The 20,918-nt window shown below is 40.5% G+C and overlaps 1 protein-coding gene across 13 annotated transcripts in view; it reads right to left on the reverse strand.

Annotated features, from left to right (window-relative positions):
* Usp54 (ubiquitin specific peptidase 54) overlaps positions 1-20,918 on the reverse strand; it is a 103,660-nt gene that overhangs the window by 60,986 nt on the left and 21,756 nt on the right. For 12 of the 13 annotated variants that reach the window (XM_075948941.1, XM_075948944.1, XM_075948937.1 and 9 more), the window contains exons 2-3: positions 8,558-9,421; positions 4,996-5,088 (exon numbers count right to left, since the gene is read on the reverse strand). In XM_075948941.1, the coding sequence (XP_075805056.1) occupies positions 4,996-5,088; positions 8,558-8,704 (240 nt within the window). In that variant the 5' untranslated portion in view covers positions 8,705-9,421. The remainder of the gene's footprint in view (positions 1-4,995; positions 5,089-8,557; positions 9,422-20,918) is intronic. The other variant, XM_075948940.1, reaches the window with a different exon arrangement.

Below are 20,918 nucleotides of genomic sequence, written 5' to 3' on the forward strand. Positions count from 1 at the left end.
ATTCCCAAAGAATCAATAAAGATTTTTTTTCCGGGTCTGGAGAGATGGCTCTTCTAGAGGACCCGGGTTCAATTCCCAGCACCAACACGGCAGCTCACACCTGTCTATAACAGGCTGTAACTGTCTGTAACATGGTTCCAGGGACCCACGGGAAAATACCAATGCACATTAAAAAAAAAAGACATTAGCCAGGCAGTGGTGGCACACACCTTCAATCCCAGCACTCAGGAGGCAGAGGCAGGTGGATCTCTGTGAGTTTGAGGCCAGCCTACCCTACAGAGCGAGTGTTAGGACAGGCTCCAAAGCTACAAAGAAACCCTGTCTCAAAAAACAAACAAACCAAAAGGAAAAAACAAGAATTTTTTTTTTCAGGACAGTTTCTTTGTGTAACTTTGGAACACGTCCTGGAACTTGATCCGCCTGCCTCTGCCTCCCAAGTGCTAGGATTAAAGGCGTGTACCACCACTGCCCTGCAAGAATTATATTTAAAAAAAAAATGATGTGGGAGTGTCATATATCAATCTGTTGATTTCATTGGTTAAGTAATAAAGAAACTGCTTGGCTGGCCCTCATAGGTTAAAACATAGGTGGGAGGAGTAAACAGAACAGAACGCTGGGAGGAAGAGGAAGTGAGCTCAGACTCGACAGCTCTCCTCTCGGGAGCAGACGCTTCAGAAGAGACGCCATGCTGCCCGCTCCCGGGCAGACACACACGATGAAGCTCCGACCCAGGATGGACGTAGGCTAGAATCTCCTTGGTAAGCCACCTCGTGGGCTACACTAGAAATGGGCTAGTACAGGTGTGAGAGTTAGCCGAGAAGAGGCTAGATAGAAATGGGCCAAGCAATGTTTAAAAGAATAGTTTCCGTGTAATTATTTTGGGTAAAGCTAGCCGGGTGGCGGGACACAGCCTGACCCGCCGCTCTTAGCCATGCGGGTGGCCGGATGCCGGGAAAGTAGCCCCGCCGCTCATTTTACTACAAAAAAAGACTGTTCAGCTGAAGGTATGCCTGCTCAACACATAAAAATTTCATGATTACATAAATACTCAAAAAATGTAAATATATACAAAATAAACAACATGTACAAGAAAAAAAGTAAACAATTATGTTCCAAAATAATTAAATCTGATTTCACAGAATTTTCAGGGTGTTAAAGTATACTTCAAGGAGGAAAACTGAACTTTCCTTAGTATAGAATTTTATATACTAAACATATAAATACAGCATAAATAATACAAACATGTCATTAATGGCCAAAAGAAAAAAAACAAAAATTCTTATTAACATCACCAAACATCTCTCTATCTTTAAAACAGGAAACAGTGTGAAATGGGAATTTAAAAATAGAGAATTGTCTCTATAAAATAACATGGTAACACTGCAAAGTAACATGAACTTCAATCTCGGAATACTAGATAACTATTTTTTAATTGTAGGGTTAAGACAGCCCCTTTAGGGGGCAGGGTTTGCCTCGGGCGAATGCCTGCCAATAAATGGGCACGCGGGGAGGCAGCTCGGCCCTTTTTTCCTTCCTACCTCCTGTACTACGCTGGAACTTTTGTTCTGTAAGTTTATCATTAAAGTGGTAAATATTCTTTAATATCTGCATTGCATTTATTTTACGCCGATACAAATAATCCCAAACCTTTACTCTTGCAGAGACCAAATAAAAAAAGGGTAGACAAATACCAGATTGCAGAAACATAATTTGAAGGAAGAAAGAAACATAGTTAGGTGTGGTGGTGTGCGCCTTTAATCCCAGCACTCAGGAGACAGAAGCAGGCAAATCTCTACACTTGAGGCCAAACCTGTCTACACAGTAGTTCCAGTCAGAGCTACATAGTGAGACCCTATAAGAAGGAAAAAAGGGAAGGAGGGAGGAAGAGACACCAAAATAGGAGAGCAGGGGGTTTATGAATTAAACTTGACACAGGCAGCCTGTGGCCAACTGGGATACACTTAGGCTTTGCTATCAACATTCCACCAAATACTTGGCTATTTTAACTTTTAACATCTATATTTGCCGCGAGCGCGCGCGCACGCGCGCGCGTGTGTTTGGAATACATGCCAGGATAAAATAAAATGGCAGTTACACTCAAAGTGACGTTAGTCACATCAAGCTGGTTCCCTACAGTGCCTAAGTCACTATATTTTCTAACTTAAAGAAAATAAATCTGGTCAGATTAAGTAGTAACACCATGAGGAAAATACTAAAATTGTAAAATATCCTCAGAATTATAAAATCCTAAAATAGAGCCTTTGACACCCTAAGTATATCAACCCATCTATCATAAGCATCTTATCTGAAGACTCAACATATTTCCTCAAGTCAAAAAGATTAAAAAGCAAATTCCCTTCTGCTCAGATATCTTTGAGTATGTACCATAAAGTCTGAAGGCTAGCTCCCCTCTCTTTGGCTTATAAAATACTAATTTATAGTCAAATTACAATCTGTCACTCTGAGAAAGAAAATACAAGACTATGTTGGTTCTCCAGAGCCCCTCCCAGGTAAAACACTGTACAAAGGCAGACACAGTAGTTTACACCTGCAATCCAGCACTGAAGAGCTGAGGAAGGAGATTTTTACAGTGTGAGACTTCCATCTCAAATAAATATATAGTACAGTAAAGTCCCGACCAGGCAAGGCATGTTTGAGTTTCCAATTTCAGGAGATTCTTCTTCCCAGGACCTCTCCAGATTATTATTTCTTTAGCAAGTGTCGGCCTAATGCCATGAGTCAGACATCACTTGAACTTACTGACAAAGCAGACAGTGTGACCATTTATAAAATCAGGTTAAATGCTCTCGCTCTCGCTCTCTCTCTCTCTCTCTCTCTCTCTCTCTCTCTCCCTCTCCCTCCCCCTCTCTCTCTCATTGTTGTTTTTTTTTTTTTTTTTTTTTTTTTGGTTTTTTCGAGACAGGGTTTCTCTGTAGCTTTGGAGCCTGTCCTGGAACTCACTCTGTAGACCAGGCTGGTCTCGAACTCACAGAGATCCGCCTGCCTCTGCCTCCCGAGTGCTGGGATTAAAGGCGTGCGCCACCATCGCCCGGCTGTTGTTGTTTTGTTTTGAGACAGGGTTTCTCTGTAGCTTTGGAGCATGTCCTAGAACTTGCTCTTGTAGACCAGGCTGGCCTCAAACTCAAGAGATCTGCCTGCCTCTGCCTCCCAAGTGCTGGGATTAAAGGCGTGCACCACCACTGCCCAACCAATAATTTATTTTTTTGACAATTTCACACATGCATATAATTAATTTTGATTATATGCAGCCCATTATTTATACTGTTTTGTTACAAGTTATAGTGGTTTATATTAAGTATAGTTTATATTAAATATAGTCTACGACCCAAATGACAGAAAATTCAGGACTCATTCAACTCTTCCCAGGATCTTGTAATGAGAGATAGGCCAGAACTTGGAATTAGAGGTAGAAGAACCACAACCAAGTTCAAAGCCAGCCTAGTAACAGAGTAAATTCAAGACCAGCCAGGTAAACATAAAATAACAGCCTGTCTCAAAAACAAAACAAAAAGACAAAATGGTTCCACAACAATATCAAGTAAAGATTGTCAATGTAGCTCTTGCCTGGCATGCATAGAGCCCAGTATCAGATAAACTGGGATTCATAGTGCATGCCTGTAATCCCAGCACACATAGGAGGTAGAATCAAGATCACCCTCATATAAGTAGGGAGTTCAAGACCAGGGCTAATTTTGACAACATAAGAACCTACCTAAAAAAATTTTTTAGTAACTATTTTTTTTAATATTTATTTATTATGTGTACATGATTCCTTCCATGTGTGCCAGCAAGCCAGAAGGGGACGCCAAGTCTCATTATAGATGGCTGTGAGCCACCATGTGGTTGCTGGGAATTGAACTCAGGACCTCTGGAAGAGCAGTCAGTGCTCTTAACCACTGAGCCATCTCTGCAGCCCCCTTAGTTAACTATTGCATATAATCAATTTAAATTAGAAAATTCAAGAGTATTTGATGGGGAAACATTGTTAGTCAATTATCTTTAAGAGGTGGATCCAAGTTAAGGCATGGCTTTCTGGGGAAGGAGTAAAACTGGTGCATGGCCCAGATGCCATCTCTCTCTCTCTCTCTGTGAGTGGGGGGGTCCCTCGCAGCACAGCTGAGCTTGGACTTCTTGTTCCTGTTTCGTGAGTTTGCTCCTTATAATAAATAAAAATATAATTGTTTTATCCTTTAGCTAGCCTGGTTATTTCCCAAATCGAGCTAATTTCTACAAGTATTCAGCTCACAATTTCTACTTTAAGCTAAAAGTCAACTGATATACCTAGGCAGCCATGACAAACTAATAATTCAGCCTTCAGGCTAGGAATGGTGGCGCACGCCTTTAATCCCAGCACTTGGGAGGCAGAGGAAGCTGGATCTCTGAGTTTAAAGCCAGCATGGTCTGAGTGAGTTCCAGGACAGCCAGGTATACACAGAGAAACACTGTCTCGAAAAACCAAAAGGAAAAAGAAAAAAATAATAATTCAACCCTCACAAACAAAATAATGACTGACCCTGGAATTGTACTCTGAACTCAGATGGAAGTTACAGATTTACTCAAACACAACTGAACCAAAAAAACCACAGAACTACATGTTGGTCAAAGATACACACCAACCAAGGACTATTCTATTTCTTTTTCTTAATCAAATCTCTCACATTTTCTTTGTCTCTATACAAATGCCCAGTCTTATTTTACTCAGAGCATGAAAATATGAGGTAGAGAACTGGTAGAAAGAATTGAATGGGGAGTCACAATGGTGGTGCACATCTTCAATTTCTCAGAGTCAAGAGGCAAGCAGAGACTTGAGTTCAAAGACAGCCTAGTCTATAAAGTGAGTTGCAAGACAGCCAGGAACTGTCTACACAGATAAACCCTGTCTTGGAGGGGGAAATGCCCTAATTAACCAAATCCCCTCAATATTAACAACTTGGCTAAATAAGGTAGTGAGAAAAAGCAATCTGAGGAGCTTACCTTGAGAGCACAGAAGATGCAGGAGTCGCCCATGCACTTGTGAGTTGTAAGCTGCCTAAAGCTACGGCGGAAGATGTCCAAGTGCCACAAAACCTTCCAAAACAGGAATACTCATTAGCCTTTAACTTTCAAGTCAAGAATTCAAGAAAACAGGGAATGACTGCAGGAAAAAGAATCTCCATGATCTGGACAAAAGATCATTCTAACATATTAAAACAAATCTCAAAAAGCTAAAGCATCAGGACTGCAGAAGGCTCAGTGGTAAAAAAAAAAAAAAAAAAAACCTTGCAGAGTCTGGTTCCCAGCACCCACAGCAGGTGGCTCACATCAACCTATAACTTCAGCTCCAGGGGATCTGACCCCCATGGGCACACTACATTCATGTGGACAAACACACATACATACATACATACACACATACAAACACACATAAAAATTTTAAGCAGATTTTAAAAAATCCAAAGGAGAAAAATGGGATATAATAACTAACAAGGATGACAAATGGACATATTTTGGGGAAAAAAACATTCATTTGAATAGGAAATAGAAGTCACCCAATGAAAATATCCTATGATTAAAAATCAAATGTGATGTTGAAGAAGAAATTTAGGGATTACAAACTGTAGAACTGGGCAGGAGGATTAGAGTTATAGTTATAGTTTTCCTTAGTTATGATAAAAGATAAATTAGATATGAAACTTTAGACCCACAAAGAAATATTGTAACTGTAATTCTTGCTTGATACCTGTTTTGTTATATGTAGTTTTACTATGTTAAAGTAAAAACTTTCCTTTTTATTTATACAATAAACAGATGATGTGGGATTCCTCTCTGTATGCTGTGAATATGTCTTATTACCATTGGTTAATAAAGAAGCTGCTTTGACCTATGGCAGGGCAGAATATAACAAGGCAGGAAATCCAAGCAGAGATAGAGGAGGAAAGAAGGCTGAGTCAGGCAGATACCATATAGGTACGGAAGTAGAAAGACAGTCTCATGACGATACACAGAGTAATAAAAATGGGTTAAGATATATGAGATAGGAATACTCCTGAGCCATTGGCCAAACAGTGTTGTAATTAATATAGTTTCTGTGTGTTTAATTGGGACTGAATGGCTGCGAGATCAGGCAGAACAAAAACTTCCGTTTACAGATTAGCCATGTGGCAGAGCACTTTAACAAATGTAAGGCCCAGGTTCCATATAAAGAACCAACTCATTAATAAATGGTGCAGAATTAATGGTCTCCACAAGAAAAGGAAGAACACCCTGAAATTTGTACTAAAAACTTGAACTATAATGTTAAATTTTTACCTTTGTGACAATTCTTAAGTCAATAGGATACAAATTGATAGTAGGTTGCTGAGCATGTGACATGGACCTCTAAGAAACAAGTGTATCTCCATTAAGAAGCTACACTGAGCTGGGCATGGTGGATCTCTGAGTTCAATGCCAGCCTGGTCTACAGAGCTGGTTGTAGGACAGCTAAGGCTACATAAAGAAACCCTGTCTCAAAAAACAGAAACAAAAAAGAAGCCACATTGGTTTACACATCAAGTTCAAGGCTAATCAGAGCAATGCTGCAAGATCTAGTCTTTTAAAAAAAAATTAATATTACAGGGCTGAGGAGATGGCTCAGTAGGTAAGGGTACGTTCTGTGAATGCAAGAGGACCTGAGTTCCAATCTCTAGCACCCATATAAAAGCTAGGCATGCTTTTCAACCTAGTGTTGAGTTCTTTAGCTAACCACCTAACTAAAATGGCAAGCTTCTGGTCCTCTAAGCAACCCTGCACATCTCACATACTAGGTGCAGAGTCGTAGAAAAGACACAGCTTCTCCCCGTGCCTGTACATGCATGGGTGAATATACAAGTGCACTTGTAACACACACACACGAAAGGTTTTCTAAAAAATTAAATGATGCTGGGGCTATAGAGATGGCTCAGAAGTTAAGAGCTGACTGCTCTTGCAGAAGACCCACCCAAGTTCTGCTCTCACATCCACGTGACAGCTCAGATGCTTATAATGCCAGTCTCAAGGATCAAACTCGTGCTTTTGGCCTCCATAGGCTTTGTACGCACAAGGTGTACATACATAAAAGCAGGTAGAAAAATCCATATACATAAAAATAAATGAATAAAAAAATTTAAATAACATAACCATAATGTCTTAGGAAGTTTCCCCTGCTAGAAAAATGACACAATACATCAGAAAAAGAAAACAAAACTGGACAGTGGTGGCAAACACCTTTAATCCTCCCAGCACTTGGGAGGCAGAGACAGGCAGATCCCTGAGTTTGAGGCCAGCCTGGTCTACAGAGTGAGTACCAGGACAGATAGGGCTACACAGAGAAACCCTGTCTTCAAAAACCAAAATGGGGTGGGGGTGGGGTCCTGTAAAGGTGGTAAAGATGCCTCAGAGGCTAAGAGCCTGGAGGACAATTTCAGTTCCCAGCACTGACATGATGGCTCACAACCATCTATAGTGGGATCTGATGACTCGTCTGGTGTAATGTAACAGACATGCAAATAGAGCACTCATAAACATAAAATAAATGAATCTTAAAAAAAAAGAGGGGCTGAAGAGATGGCTTCACAGAGATATGCATGCAGGCAACAATGAACATAAATTTTCATGTAAACATGTATGTGTTTGCATATGTATGCATAAAGATAGATGTATGTATGTATGTATGTATAAAGCCATCATAGGGGCACACACACCTTTAATTCCAGAACTTTAGAAGCAGAAAGAAGATCTCTATGGGTTAAAGACCACACTGGTCTACAAGGAGAGTTGTAGACCAACCAAGATACATAGTGAGACCCTGTCTTTACAAGGTGAGGGCAGTGGTCTCTGGAGAAATGGCTCAGCGCTTAAAAGTACTAACTGCTTTTCCAGAGGACCCAGATTCAATTCCCAGCACCCACACAGCAGCTCACAACTTCTATAATTCAGGGATCTGATGACTCTGATCTCCAAGGGCATCTATACTCACATGTAGACACACGTACTCATCTAGAGTTTAAAATAATAAAAACCATCTTTTTGAAGAAAACGACAATAAAGCTGCCCTGAATACCAGACCAGGGCACACCTAGAGTTTCTGCTACTTGAAAGCTCTTTGGGGCTGGAGAGATGCTCAGTGGGTCAGTTACTTGCTACATAAGCATGAGGACCAGAGTTCAAATCCCAGAACCCAGGAAAATGTTGGGTGTGTATGGCAGCCCTGCCTATTACAGTGCTGGGTAGGCAGAGAAGGAAGATCACAGAGAAAGCAGACACTCACACTTGCACCCACACTCATTACAACACAGACACTATTCTCAAGATACAATCTAAAATTTTTGAAACAGATTAATAATATTTATATCATTATTAATCTCCAATTTACAAATTAGGTAACTGACATTCTTTTCGAAATAAAGAACCTAGCCTAAGATCACAAATAAATGTAAAATATGATCTCAGGTTACAGAATTCAGAAACTGTCAGTTGTCACATTTGAAAGATTCTGCAAACACAATACTATCAGTTGTCACAAAGAAAAAGGTGGCCTTACCTGCAGGGCGCTGTTGAGGAAGCAGCTGTTCTGCCCTGGCTCATTGCTGAGACCTTTGCTGGGGGCAATAGACATTGAGCTTCGAGGTGCAAACATCCCTTGAACACTACCACAGCTTCCAGAAAAGTAATTTTTTTTCCAAGACATTATTATTCACATTAGTCCCAAAAGTATTAACATTAAAAAAAAAAACAAGAAGGAAGGAAGGGGGAAAAAAAGGCCTTAAATCTTGGCAGGAAACTTATGCCCGCTGAAGTCCTCAAAAGAAAAGAATCCAGAAGTTTGCTTATATTGTTTATATTGGTAGACTGATTTTGTATCTCCCAAGCATCACATATGTAAGCTCACAGAATTTCGGTTCCCTTTAGATCCAGGTGACGTTGTCTTTCACTTGCTCCAGTGTTCAAAATGTAACAGCATATTACTAATGCTGAGAAGGCCTTAAGTATTGCTTCCTTCTATGCTTCTGAAACTGCTTCCCAAAGTCCTGGTGAAAAGAAGGATGTCCTCAACTCAACAGTATGAGGGACCCAGCTAAGTAAGACAAGCTCTTCAGCCTTCATTCTAAGGCTTCTCGTGGACTGAAGACTTCTCCAGCTGGGAGGAAAGGCGGGAACCCAACACACTCCTCTTCGCCCTCTTCTCAGTGCCTTGGCTCATCCTCCTCTAGCAAACCCAAGCTCTCTAAACAACTGAACAGATACCACACAACCAAGAAGTTTGTCTAAATTCTCAGTAGGATTTTGCTGATGTTCTTTCCGCACCTTTGAAATAAGCTCCAAATTCTTCTGTCCTCTCTACTAGATCTTCAGAAAGTCTCTTCTCTTTTCTTCCGAGACCAGAATATCCAGCTGTGCCAGAGAGCTTTAACAGAAAAGAAAAAAATGAAAAATTTACGTCACTTCATGACTCTACTGGCTTTGCACTGTTCTGCCAAGATCAACGTTGCCTCACCTCTCAGTATAAATTTGAAACCTTGGCAAACAATGCCGAGAGAGAGAGAGGTGTGGGGGAAGAAGAAAGATAGAGAGAGAGGGAGAAAGAGAATATAAACCAGCAACAGAAAAGGGAGATGCTAAACCAAAGGGAAAAACAAGAGTAGGCAGCTTCACTTTCATAGGAAATTTCCCTGACATTTTGAAGAAGTTGAACTGAACAAAACAAAAACAAACTTTCTGGAAAGAAGTTAACAAAGAACAAAAACACAAAAATCAGTAAAAAATTAAGCACCCAGTGAGGAAATCTAAATCTTCTAAAGGTATCTTCTACGCACAGTGAAAATCTGCTTACAATCTGGGCTCCATTCTAGGAAATGAGACTCTGTCGCAGAGAATCACTCATGGTCAGCAGACCACATGTCCTTAATATCCAATCCAAAAGACTTAAGCCTTCTGCCTCCTTTGTTCACTTGATTGACTAGTTTTTAATTAATATTTTGTCAGAGGATCAGAAAAAATAATTTGAGTTATAAATCACTTAATCCTCAAATTATATAAAGGGACTCAGAATGTGAAATCATCCACCTTCTTTTGGCTTCAAACAACTACAATGTCTGAGACAACAGTGAGTAATATCAAATCAAGCTCCATCCTGGAAGGAAGTCATCTCATCTCTGGGTGTTTGTTTGTTTGAGAGACAGGATCTGACCTGGAACTCTCTAGTTAGACCTGGCTGACCTCAAAACTCAAAGTGCTAGGATTAAATGTGTGTGTCAACCATATCCAGCACAACTTTCTGGAGTCAGTTCTCTCCTTCCACCAAGCAGGTTCCCAGGATCAACAAGTGCCTCCACCCACCTAGTCATCTCAATGACCCCATTTCTATTTTGAGATGGGGTCTTAATATATAGCTTTGGCTGGTCTAGAACTCACAACACAGTCCAGGATGACCTCAAACATCCAGCAATCATCCTTCTTGCCCAAGTGTTCAGATTATAGCTATCTACCACACCTGGCAAAAGTGCTAAATTTCAATTGTCTCCTCAAGCTTCTCTTTAATGTCTACTACACAGACGACTTAGAAATTAGAAATAGTACAGATGTTATAGCAGGTGCCATCATCTCATCTCCCGAGAAGCAAAGGCAGAGAGACTATGAGTCTGAGGCCAGCCTAGGCTAAATAAGAAGACTATTGCCGGGTGGTGGTGGTGCTTGTCTTTAATCCCAGCACTCAGGAGGCAGAGGCAGGTGGATCTCTGTGAGTTTGAGACCAGCCTGGTTTTCAAGAGCTAGTTCCAGGAAAGGCTCCAAAGCTACAGAAAAATCCTGTCGCGAAAAACAAATAAAAATAACAAGACTATCTCAAAAGAGTAAATAAATTAAATAAAGTTTTAAAAGCTTAAGAAGTTTTGGTATGTTGATACATATCTTTAATATCAATACTCAGGAGACAGAGGCAGGCATATCTGTGAGATGAAGTTCCAGGCTACCTAGGGCTACATAGCGAGACCCTGCCTAAAACAAAAAAACAAACAACAAAAACTAAAATGGGCTGGGGAGGTATGGCAATACACATCTGTAACCCTACTTAAGAAGTGGCAGCAAAGAGATCAAGAGTTCCAGACCAGTGTGGTCTACATACCAAAACCCTTCTTCAATCATAAAAAAAAAGCAAAACTGAGCTTGGAAGTGTTGGCCCACACCTTTAATTCCAGCACTCAAGAGGCAGAGGCAGGAGGATCTCTGAGTATGAGGCCAGCCTGGTCTAGAGTGAGTTCCAGGACAGCCAGGGCTATACAGAGATAAACTCTGTCTTGAAAAACCAAAAAACAAAACAAAAATGCTTTGAGGTTTTAGTCATTGTCTGGAGAACATCTGACACTGACGTCAGTGTGAGAGGAAAAACTGAGGCACAAGAATATTGACTGGTTGCCCCACCTTTCCACATTCCTAGACTGTTTATAACCTCACAATACATGTGTCACAAAGTATTTAGTTATACATTGTATGATCATACTATTCACTGTCTTTATTCTTCTTTAGTTTTATATAGTATACATGTATCATATGACTATATAAAATAAAATATTGTCTAGTATCAAGCATATGATGACACTATGCTGATATTATTTAATCCTCACAATAGCCTACTAGGTAGATAGCAATAGCTCAACTTTATACTGGGGACTTAAAGCCATTACCTTGCCTAACTGGTATGTAGCAGAGCTGGAATTGGGTGGCTATAATATTGTCACTGAATTATGTATCTTATTCCAGTATCCCCAAAGCCCACACCACAGTGGTAGTCATAAGGAGGCATTCAACATATATTGCCTGGGGATTAATGTAGAACCAGGAGGCACTCACACGTTCTCCCAAAGACTGTAAGACCCTTACTTCTCTACGCGTCCCTTGCATTCCTCGTGAACACCATACTCAAGGCCACTCAGCACCGTCCAACAAGCCACGCAGCATTCCTTTAGCTCAACGGCTGTGAAGCACTAATAAGCACCAAGCCTTCAGTTGGCTCATAGCACAAGGGACTTGGCAGGGAGGTGGGGTTTTCAGTATCGCCTGCCCCGTGACACATACCTGAGCACAGAGACCAAAGGAAGAAAGACAGTGGCAGAAGAGACACACAAGCTCTGAATGGCAGCATTATGTGAGGACAGTAGTAAGGTTTTACACTACTTAGGTATGTCAGAAACCAAAAGTAACAGAGAAAAAGAACAAGGATAAGAAAGGCAGCAAAAATGGTGTAGGCAAACACTGATGACAAAAACATTCCACTTAAAATGAAATGTTTCGTTCTAAGTCTAACATTAAGTAGCACAATGAGGACAGTGTCATTACTGAAGACACATGAGGAAATGGTATCTCTAGCTACATGGCTCTAGTAACCTGTTTTTAAAGAGAAAAGATTACCCTTTAAGCAATATTGAACTATAATATAAAATAACAATGTCTGCCACTTACTCTCAAATGGTACAGAAAGTAGGAAATAAGTATGTACACACACACACAAGGAATAGACACATAAAGCAAATATAGTACAATGTTAACAACAGGTGACACTCCCTGAAGAGTATGAGAATGCCAGGCTAAGGAAACACTTCAGATGGCAGTGTCTACCCAGCATGCGTAAGACCCTGGGATCAATCCCTAGCACTTGGAAAGTAGAGGCAGAGAAATCATAAAGGTCATCCTTAACTACATATAAAATTGTATTTAAAATGGTCAGAGTGCTGGCTGAATGGAATGGAGTGCAGCCTGCAGAGCCCAAGGTCACCGGTTCGAGTCCCAGGTAAGTCTGTACTGTGTGAATGTGTCTATGTGATGTAATGTCTCTGTGTCTGTGCTGTCTGAGTGTTGTGTATGAGTGTGACGTGTGCATGTATAATTAATCAAAAAAAATGTATTTAAACAAAAAAGTGGAGATTTTATCTTACTATTTCTTGTAACTTCTCTGTAAACTTTATATTTAAGTTAAAAGAGGGGCTGGCAATCTCAAAGTTAGAGAAAAAAGAAAAAGACAGTTACAACAAATATAGGTAAGAAGATCTAGGGTATGGCTGAGTAGGTAAAGTGCTTGCAACAAAAGCATGAGGGCCTGACTTTGGTCCCCGGCACCCAGACAAAAGCCAGATGTGCTTATAACCCCAGACCTGGGGCAGGAAATACAAGAATATCCCTAGCTCAAAAAATAAGTAGAAAAGCAACTGAGGACGGCTCGTGTGCAAGATCCTGCCTTGAATTCTAAGCACCAGAAAAAAAATATGTAAGTAGAGTAGAAAAAATATGTAAGTATAGTATAGAAGGAACCAACGCAGTGAACTATACAAAGAGGACAGAAGACAATGTTCTATTTCTACACTTTTGCTCGTATGCTTAATTCCAAGCAGATTATCTGGGACAGGATCCTGAGCTTCATTTTCTGAGTCTGTAAAATAGACACAGTATCTATTTCACTAAATTATTGACAGGGAATGAAATAGTATGAAAATACTAGTAAATCTGAAAATGAACAAATAATTAATTCAGTGAATTAATTATTATGTAATTAATAATTATACATATATTAATTAATTGCGATATCTAAAAGCAAAAAGCCAAAGATTAGAAGAAAATACTTGCAAATGACATACTGGAAAATAGCATTTAACATGTACATGTTATATAGCATATGTAGATTGTCTATATCATCTATGTAGACACATATATCCAAGGAGAGAGGATGACAAAAAGAAGAGACAAAGACTAGTACTCTCTTTCTAGTCTCCTAACGTCATCCTCCTTTGTGCTCAATACACTGAAATTTATATCATGACATCCACATTCTACCCTGGTAGGCGACAGAGGTTCTTGTGCTCACAGATAAACATGAGGGGAACCAGAAATGTTAAACATACAAGGTTGTTTGTTCTTTCAAATGAATGTATGCAAAATCTGCTAACTTCAGAAGGCTGAGAGCTGACATGGTTAAAAGCCTTGTGAATTCAATGTTCTTTGTGGATGAAACGACACCAAATCCTCCACCAGACTTATTGAGAGCTTGTCAATCTTTACAATCTATCCTTATGGAAGGTGTCACATGTAGTCAATCTATAGAACAAACTTTATGGAACATGTCACATGAACTTTACAAAGAGCTTTGGTGTAGTCATGTTTTAAGCTTTATTGTGAAATGTGACTGATTATCACCAGGTAAGTTTTCACAAAATTATGTTGTGTTTAAATATGCCTAAAATGAGCTACTCAAGGTCAGACTCCTGAAGTTTGATGCAGCACTGGTTACTTAGCCATGTTAAACCAAACTGCCTTCTTGCCTCTCACAGATATTTACTCTGCTGGCCGTAATGGACACAAAGACACCCTACACTCCCACACCACTCTTTCATATTAGTTACTTCTGAACACAGATTGCAGTATGTGGAATTTATTATTCTATAGAATAAAAAATTATAGAAAACAGAATTTTAGTCTATAGATTTGGGTAATAGATATGAAATCATTGAAAGTTTAGTTGGAAAAGAAAACATTAACTACACTATAATAATCAATTCCAGAATCAAGTCCCTAAAATCCATATCTGAAATAAGAGAGAGGTGACTTTGTTTATTTGGGTTTTTTTTGTTTGTTTGTTTTGTTTCTTGACACAGGGTTTCCATGTGTAACAGCCCTAGCTGTGCTGCAACTAGTTCTTGTAGACCAGGCTGGCCTCGAACTCACAGAGATCCACCTACCTCTACCTCCGAAAGGCATGCGCTGCCACCACCTGGTGACAGGTGACTTTTTAAAGTAAAAATTATTATTAATAGAATCAATATTTATTTCCTTTTAACTCTAGCTTGAAAATATACATAAGTATCTACAACCCAGTTCTAAAAGGTCAGTTATTTGTTGATCTATAGGGTGGTTATCTGAAACTCTTGAGTGAACAGTTACCCAACTGTACAATATATCCCACGGGCTGAACTTTGGCATCAAATTAGTACATCATGTATAAAAGAAAGAATTATACACTGCTAAAAGACAGAAAATCATGTTTTTCTATGACAAGCAACTTACTGTCACTTATAAACAATTTGTCTGAAGCCAGCTGAAAAGAAAATACACGAACAAGAAAACATGTCTCCCTTTGTTACAGGAAGAGAGAGGTAGGCCACTTGGCTCTTTCCTATATTTCCCATTCAGAGGTCCACAGAAAAATTCCCAGCCTCTATGAAGATAGTACAAAGACGAGAGTAGTTAAAAGTACAGGTAATGGGCTAGGTTTACAGCTCAGTGGGTTATAATGTTTGCTCTGCATGCTTGAAGATTTGAGTTGAAGCCCCAGGTTGGCCTCATATTCACGAAACCCAGCATTATGCAGCAAAGACAGAAAAATCCCAGGAACTCAGTAGTCAGCCAACCACCTAGCCAAGCCAAAACAGCAAGCAAGGCAAATCAGTGAGTTAAAATTCTTGCCACCAGGCTGGAGAGATGGCTCAGCTGTCTGCTGTTCCAAGGTCCTGAGTTCAATTCCAAGCAACCACATGGTGGCTCACAACCATCTGTAATAATATCTGGTGCCCTCTTCTGGCTTGCAGAACACTGTATACATAATGAATAAATACATCTTTAAAAAAAAATTCTTGCTGCCAAGCCTAACAATCTGAGTTCTACCCCAGAACCCACATGCTGACTCCCACAAGTTGTCCTCAGACCTCTACTAGGGCACTGAGACATGTGAACACCCACACATATACACAAATGCAATAAATAAATGAAATGTAATTTTCAAGATCGTTTTTAAAAGTGCAGGTTTAGCCAGGCAGTGGTGGCACATATATTTTTTATATTTATTTACTTGTTTGTTTGTTTATGTATGCGGTGTTCTGCCTGCATGTATGCCTGCAGGCCAGAAGAGGGTAACAGATCTCATGGATGGTTGTGAGTAACATGGTTGCTGGGAATTGAACTTAGGACCTCTGGAAAAGCAGTCAGTGCTCTTAACTACTGAGCCAATTCCCCAGACCCCATGGCACGTCTTTAATTACAGCACTTGTAAGGCAGAGGCAAGCAAATCTGTGAGCTCCAGGCCAGCCTGGTCTGCAGAGCAAGTTCCAAGACCAGTGCTACACAGAGAAAACCTGTCTCATGAAAGAAAAAAAAGAGTGCAGGTGAGGTGGCTTGAGCCTTGTAATATCAACACCTGAGACAGGACAATTATGAGTTCAAGGTCATTCTCAAATATAATATATAATATAATTATGAGTTCAAGCTCAGTCTGGGCTATGTGAGATCCCCTCATTGCCCCCTCCCCCCACACACACACAAAAACAACAACAACAACAAAAAACCCAGAACAATATGTACAAAACACTTAAGAGCCTAGTCCATTAAAAGCTGAGCAGAAAGAAGTAGCACACACCTTTAATCCCAGCACTCAGGAAGCAGAGGCAGGAGGATCTCTGACTTTGTTCCAGGAAAGTCAGAGTACAGAGAAACCCTGTCTCAAAAAAACAAAAGAAAAGAGTTTGGGAAAGGAGTGTCTCTCTCTCTCTCTCTCTCTCTCTCTCTCTCTCTCTCTCTCTCTCTCTCTCTCTCTCTCTTTCTCTTTATCCCTCCCTCTCTCCCTTTCTCTCTCTCTCTCTCTCTCTCTCTCTCTCTCTCTCTCTCTTTCTCCCTCCCTCTCTCCCTTTCTCTCCCTCCCTCTCTCCCTTCTCTCTCTCTCTCTCTCTCTCTCTCTCTCTCTCTCTCTCTCTCTCTCTCTCTCTCTCACACACACACACACACACACACACTCCTAAAGAAAAGACTCCATGAAAGCTAGGTGTGGACTGGCAGACCAGGATTGAGCCAACCACTGGACTCACAGTCTGCGATCTCCACCCACCAGAACCAGAGTGGGACTGAACCAGCGATTGAGCCAGTGACCAGATACAGAGCCAATGATCTCCACCGGAACAGGTACAGGGGAGTAACCTCTGTGCTGTGCGAGTGAGCCGAGTGAGCCGAGTGAGCCGAGTGAGCCCGAGACAGACTGCTGTGGGTCCAGACATGAATCCGGGACCTTCAAGGGAGAAGTTTGGGAGAGAGTCTAGGACCTCCCAGGAACTAGGCCGGAGCCAGGACCTCTATCAGTCTGGGCATGAAAGAACCTGGGTGCTCCAAAGGAATAGGCAGGAACCGGAGATCTCTGCAGCAGGGCCAGGAGCAAGTCTGAAACCTCAGAGAGAGTAGGCCTCAGCCAGGTCCTCTGTGGGTTCCCGCATTGGTCTGGGACATGAATGGGAATAGGAACCTGAAACCCCTGCAGGTCTGAGCATGAGTCAGGGACCTCCTAGGAAGTAAGCAGGTCCTCTGCAGGTTCGGGCACACCCAAGCCTGGGGCACCCGGCCATGGGTCCCCCGAGGCAGTAGACCTGAACCAGAAACCTTTCTAGGTCCAACTCCAACTAAGGAACTTCTGCAGGAAGGAATCCAGACCAGAATTTAAAGTTACAAGTCGAAGCTGATAACCTATGCCAAAGTTGCCCTGAAGCAAGGAACTCCACCTTGGGCAACAAATTCCACAGGAGTGGAACTGAGCGAGACACTGAGAGGGCCTGAGGAAACAAGCTCCACAAGGAGCAGAAGCTGAGAGCAAATCCAGTCCTGGAAGCCAACCCAGTCCTGGGACACTGGCAGGATTGAGCCAACTACCTGACTCAGAGTCTGCGATCTCCACCCACCAGAACCAGCTACCTAGGACACAGAGAGAACAAGCTCCACTAGGAGCAGAAGCCAGGAGCAAACCCAGTCCAGGGACACTGGTGGATCAGGATTGAGCCAGTGACCAGATCCAGAGTAGCAATTTCCACCAGAACAGGTCCAACTCCAAGCCAGGGACTTCTGCAGGAGGAGATCTAGACCAGGATTTACAGAAACAGATCAAAGCCAGCAGCTTATGCCAAAGTAGGCCTGAGACAGCAAACTCCAAGAGAGCAGACAAAAGCACAGGGCACCTCCAGGAACAGGAATAACCAACGGGGTAACTAGAACTGTGACACTGACTGTACCACGAGGAACAACCATCTAAGCTTTGGATTCACTGGCACCTAGAAGATTATTCAACAGAATTCTCAGACAGCCCCAAACACACCTATTAGAGAAAAAGATGGGTAGAAAATTAAGATCACACGCTACACCAAAGAGCAACGCAATACGAGTAAAACCTAAAGACTCTACAAAAGCAAGGCCTGAACAACCAAATATGAATGAACCAGAAGAAAATGATCTAAAAAATAACCTCAAGAGAATGCTTGAAATTCTTCAAGATGAAATGAGAAATTCTCTTAAAGAAATGGAGGGAAAAAACAAACAAAATATTGTAAGATATCAGCAAATCACCAAAAGAAAACCAAGAAAAAAAATCAAACATATAAAAGAAACTATTCAGGACTTGAAAACTGAGAGAGAAACAATAAACGCAAGCTGAAAAAATTATAGGAAAAGAAATCATGAGAAAAAGATCAGGAACCACAAATGCAAGCATGAATAGCAGAATACAAAAAAAAAAAAACGGGCCGGGCGGTGGTGGCGCACACCTTTAATCCCAGCACTTGGGAGGCAGAGACAGGTGGATCTCTGTGAGTTCGAGACCAGCCTGGTCTACAAGAGCTAGTTCCAGGACAGGCTCCAAAACCACAGAGAAACCCTGTCTCGGAAAAAAAAAAACCAAAAAAAAAAAAATGGAAGGGAGAATCTCAAGCGCTCAAGCGCTGAAGATACAATAGAGGAAATAAACTCATCAGTTAAAAAAAAAAAACATTAAATCTAACAAAATCTTAACCCAAAATATCCATGAAATATGGGACACCATATAAAGGCCAAATCTTAGAATAATAGGTATAAAAGAAGTTCAACTCAAAGGCACAGAAAATTTAACAAAATCATAGAAGAAAACTTTTCCTACCTAAAGAAAGATACGCCTGTGAAGATACAAGAAGCTCACAGAATACCAAATAGACTGGATCCAAAAAAAGTCCTCTCGCCACATAATAATCAAAACACTAAACATACAGAGTAAAGAAAGAATATTAAGAGCTGCAAAGAAAAAAAGCCCAAGTAACATATAAAGGCAGACCTATCAGAATTATACCGGACTTCTCAGTGGAAACAATGAAAGCCAGAAGTTCATGGTCAAGCATAATGCAGACATTAAGAGACCACGAATGCCAGCCCAGACTACTATACCCAGCAAAACTGACAATCGCCAAAGAAGGACAAAACAAGATATTCCATGAGAGATCTAGATTTCGCCAATACCTAGCCACAAACCCAGCCCTACACAAAATACTAGAAGGAAAACTCCAACCCAAGGAAGATGGCTACATCAACAAAAACACAGATAATTGATGATCTCATAACAGCAAATCCCGAAGAAGAAAAAAAGGCACAAATTAACATCACCAACGATAAAAACTAAATTAACGGAGATAGCAACACTGGTCATTAATATCCCTTAATGTAAATGGACTCAACTCATCTATAAAAAGGCACAGGATAATAGACTGGATACAAAAACAGAATCCATCCTTCTTCTACATACAAGAAACACACCTCAATCTCATAGACAGACATTGTCTCAGAGTAAAGGGTTGAAAAAAAATATAACAATCAAATGCACCTAAGAAAGAAGCGGCCAGGTGGTGGTGGCACACGCCTTTAATCCCAGCACTTGGGAGGCAGAGGTAGGCGGATCTCTGTGAGTTTGAGACCAACCTGGTCTACAAGAGCTAATTCCAAGACAGGCTCCAAAGCTACAGAGAAACCCTGTCTCAAAAAAACAAAAAAAAAAAAAAAAAAAAAAAGAAAGAAAGAAAGAAGCGGGTGTAGCTATCCTAATATCTAGCAAAATAGACTTCAAGCTAATATCAGTCAAAAGAGACAAAGAAGGATATTTCGTATTAGTCACAGGAAAAATCCATCAAGAGGAAATTTCAATACTGAACATCTATGCCCCCAAATACAAGGGCACCCTCATATGTGAAAGAAACACTTCTAAAGCTTAAATCATACATTAAACCCCACACACTAATAGTGGAAGACTTCAACACTCCCCTCTCACCACTGTACAGGTCAATCAGACAAAAATTGAACAGAGAAAAAAAAGAACTAACAGATGTTATGACTCAAGTGGACTTAACAGACATCTATAGAATATTCCATCCAAACAGAAAGGAATATACCTTCTTCTCAGCACTTCATGGAACCTTCTCAAAAACTGACTACATCCTCAATCACAAAACAAACCTCAACAAATACAAAAAAAAAAATTGGAATAACCCAATGTACCTTATCAGATTACCAAGGTCTAAAACTAGAAGTCAACAGTAATACTAATTCCAGAAAACCCACAAACACATGGAAATTAAACAATGGTCGCCTGAATCATCAATGGGTAAAGGAAGAAATAAAGAGGGACATTAAAGACTTCCTAAAATTCAATGAAAGTGATCACACAACATACCCAAATTTATGGAACACAATGAAAGCAGTGTTAAGAGGCAAGTTCATAGCACTAAAAGCCTACATAAAGAAGCTAGAAAAATCCCACACTAGTGAATTAACAGAACATTTGAAAACTTTAGAACAAAACGAAGCAAATTCACCTAAGAGGACTAGATGACAGGAAATAATCAAATTGAGAGCTAAAAATCAACAAAATAAAAACAAAGAAAACAATACAAAGAATCAAAGAGACAAAGAGCTGGTTCTTCCAGAAAAATCAACAAAATACACAAACCTTTATCCAAAGTAAACAAAAAACAGAGAGAGAATATCCAAATTAACAAAATCAGAAATGAAAAGGGAGACATAACAACAAACATGGAGGAAATACAGAGGATCATCAGGTTATATTTTGAAAACCTGTACTCCAAAAATTGGAAAACTTA

This window comes from Microtus pennsylvanicus, chromosome 15 (assembly GCF_037038515.1).
Source record: "Microtus pennsylvanicus isolate mMicPen1 chromosome 15, mMicPen1.hap1, whole genome shotgun sequence".
Taxonomy (NCBI): Eukaryota; Metazoa; Chordata; class Mammalia; order Rodentia; family Cricetidae; genus Microtus; species Microtus pennsylvanicus.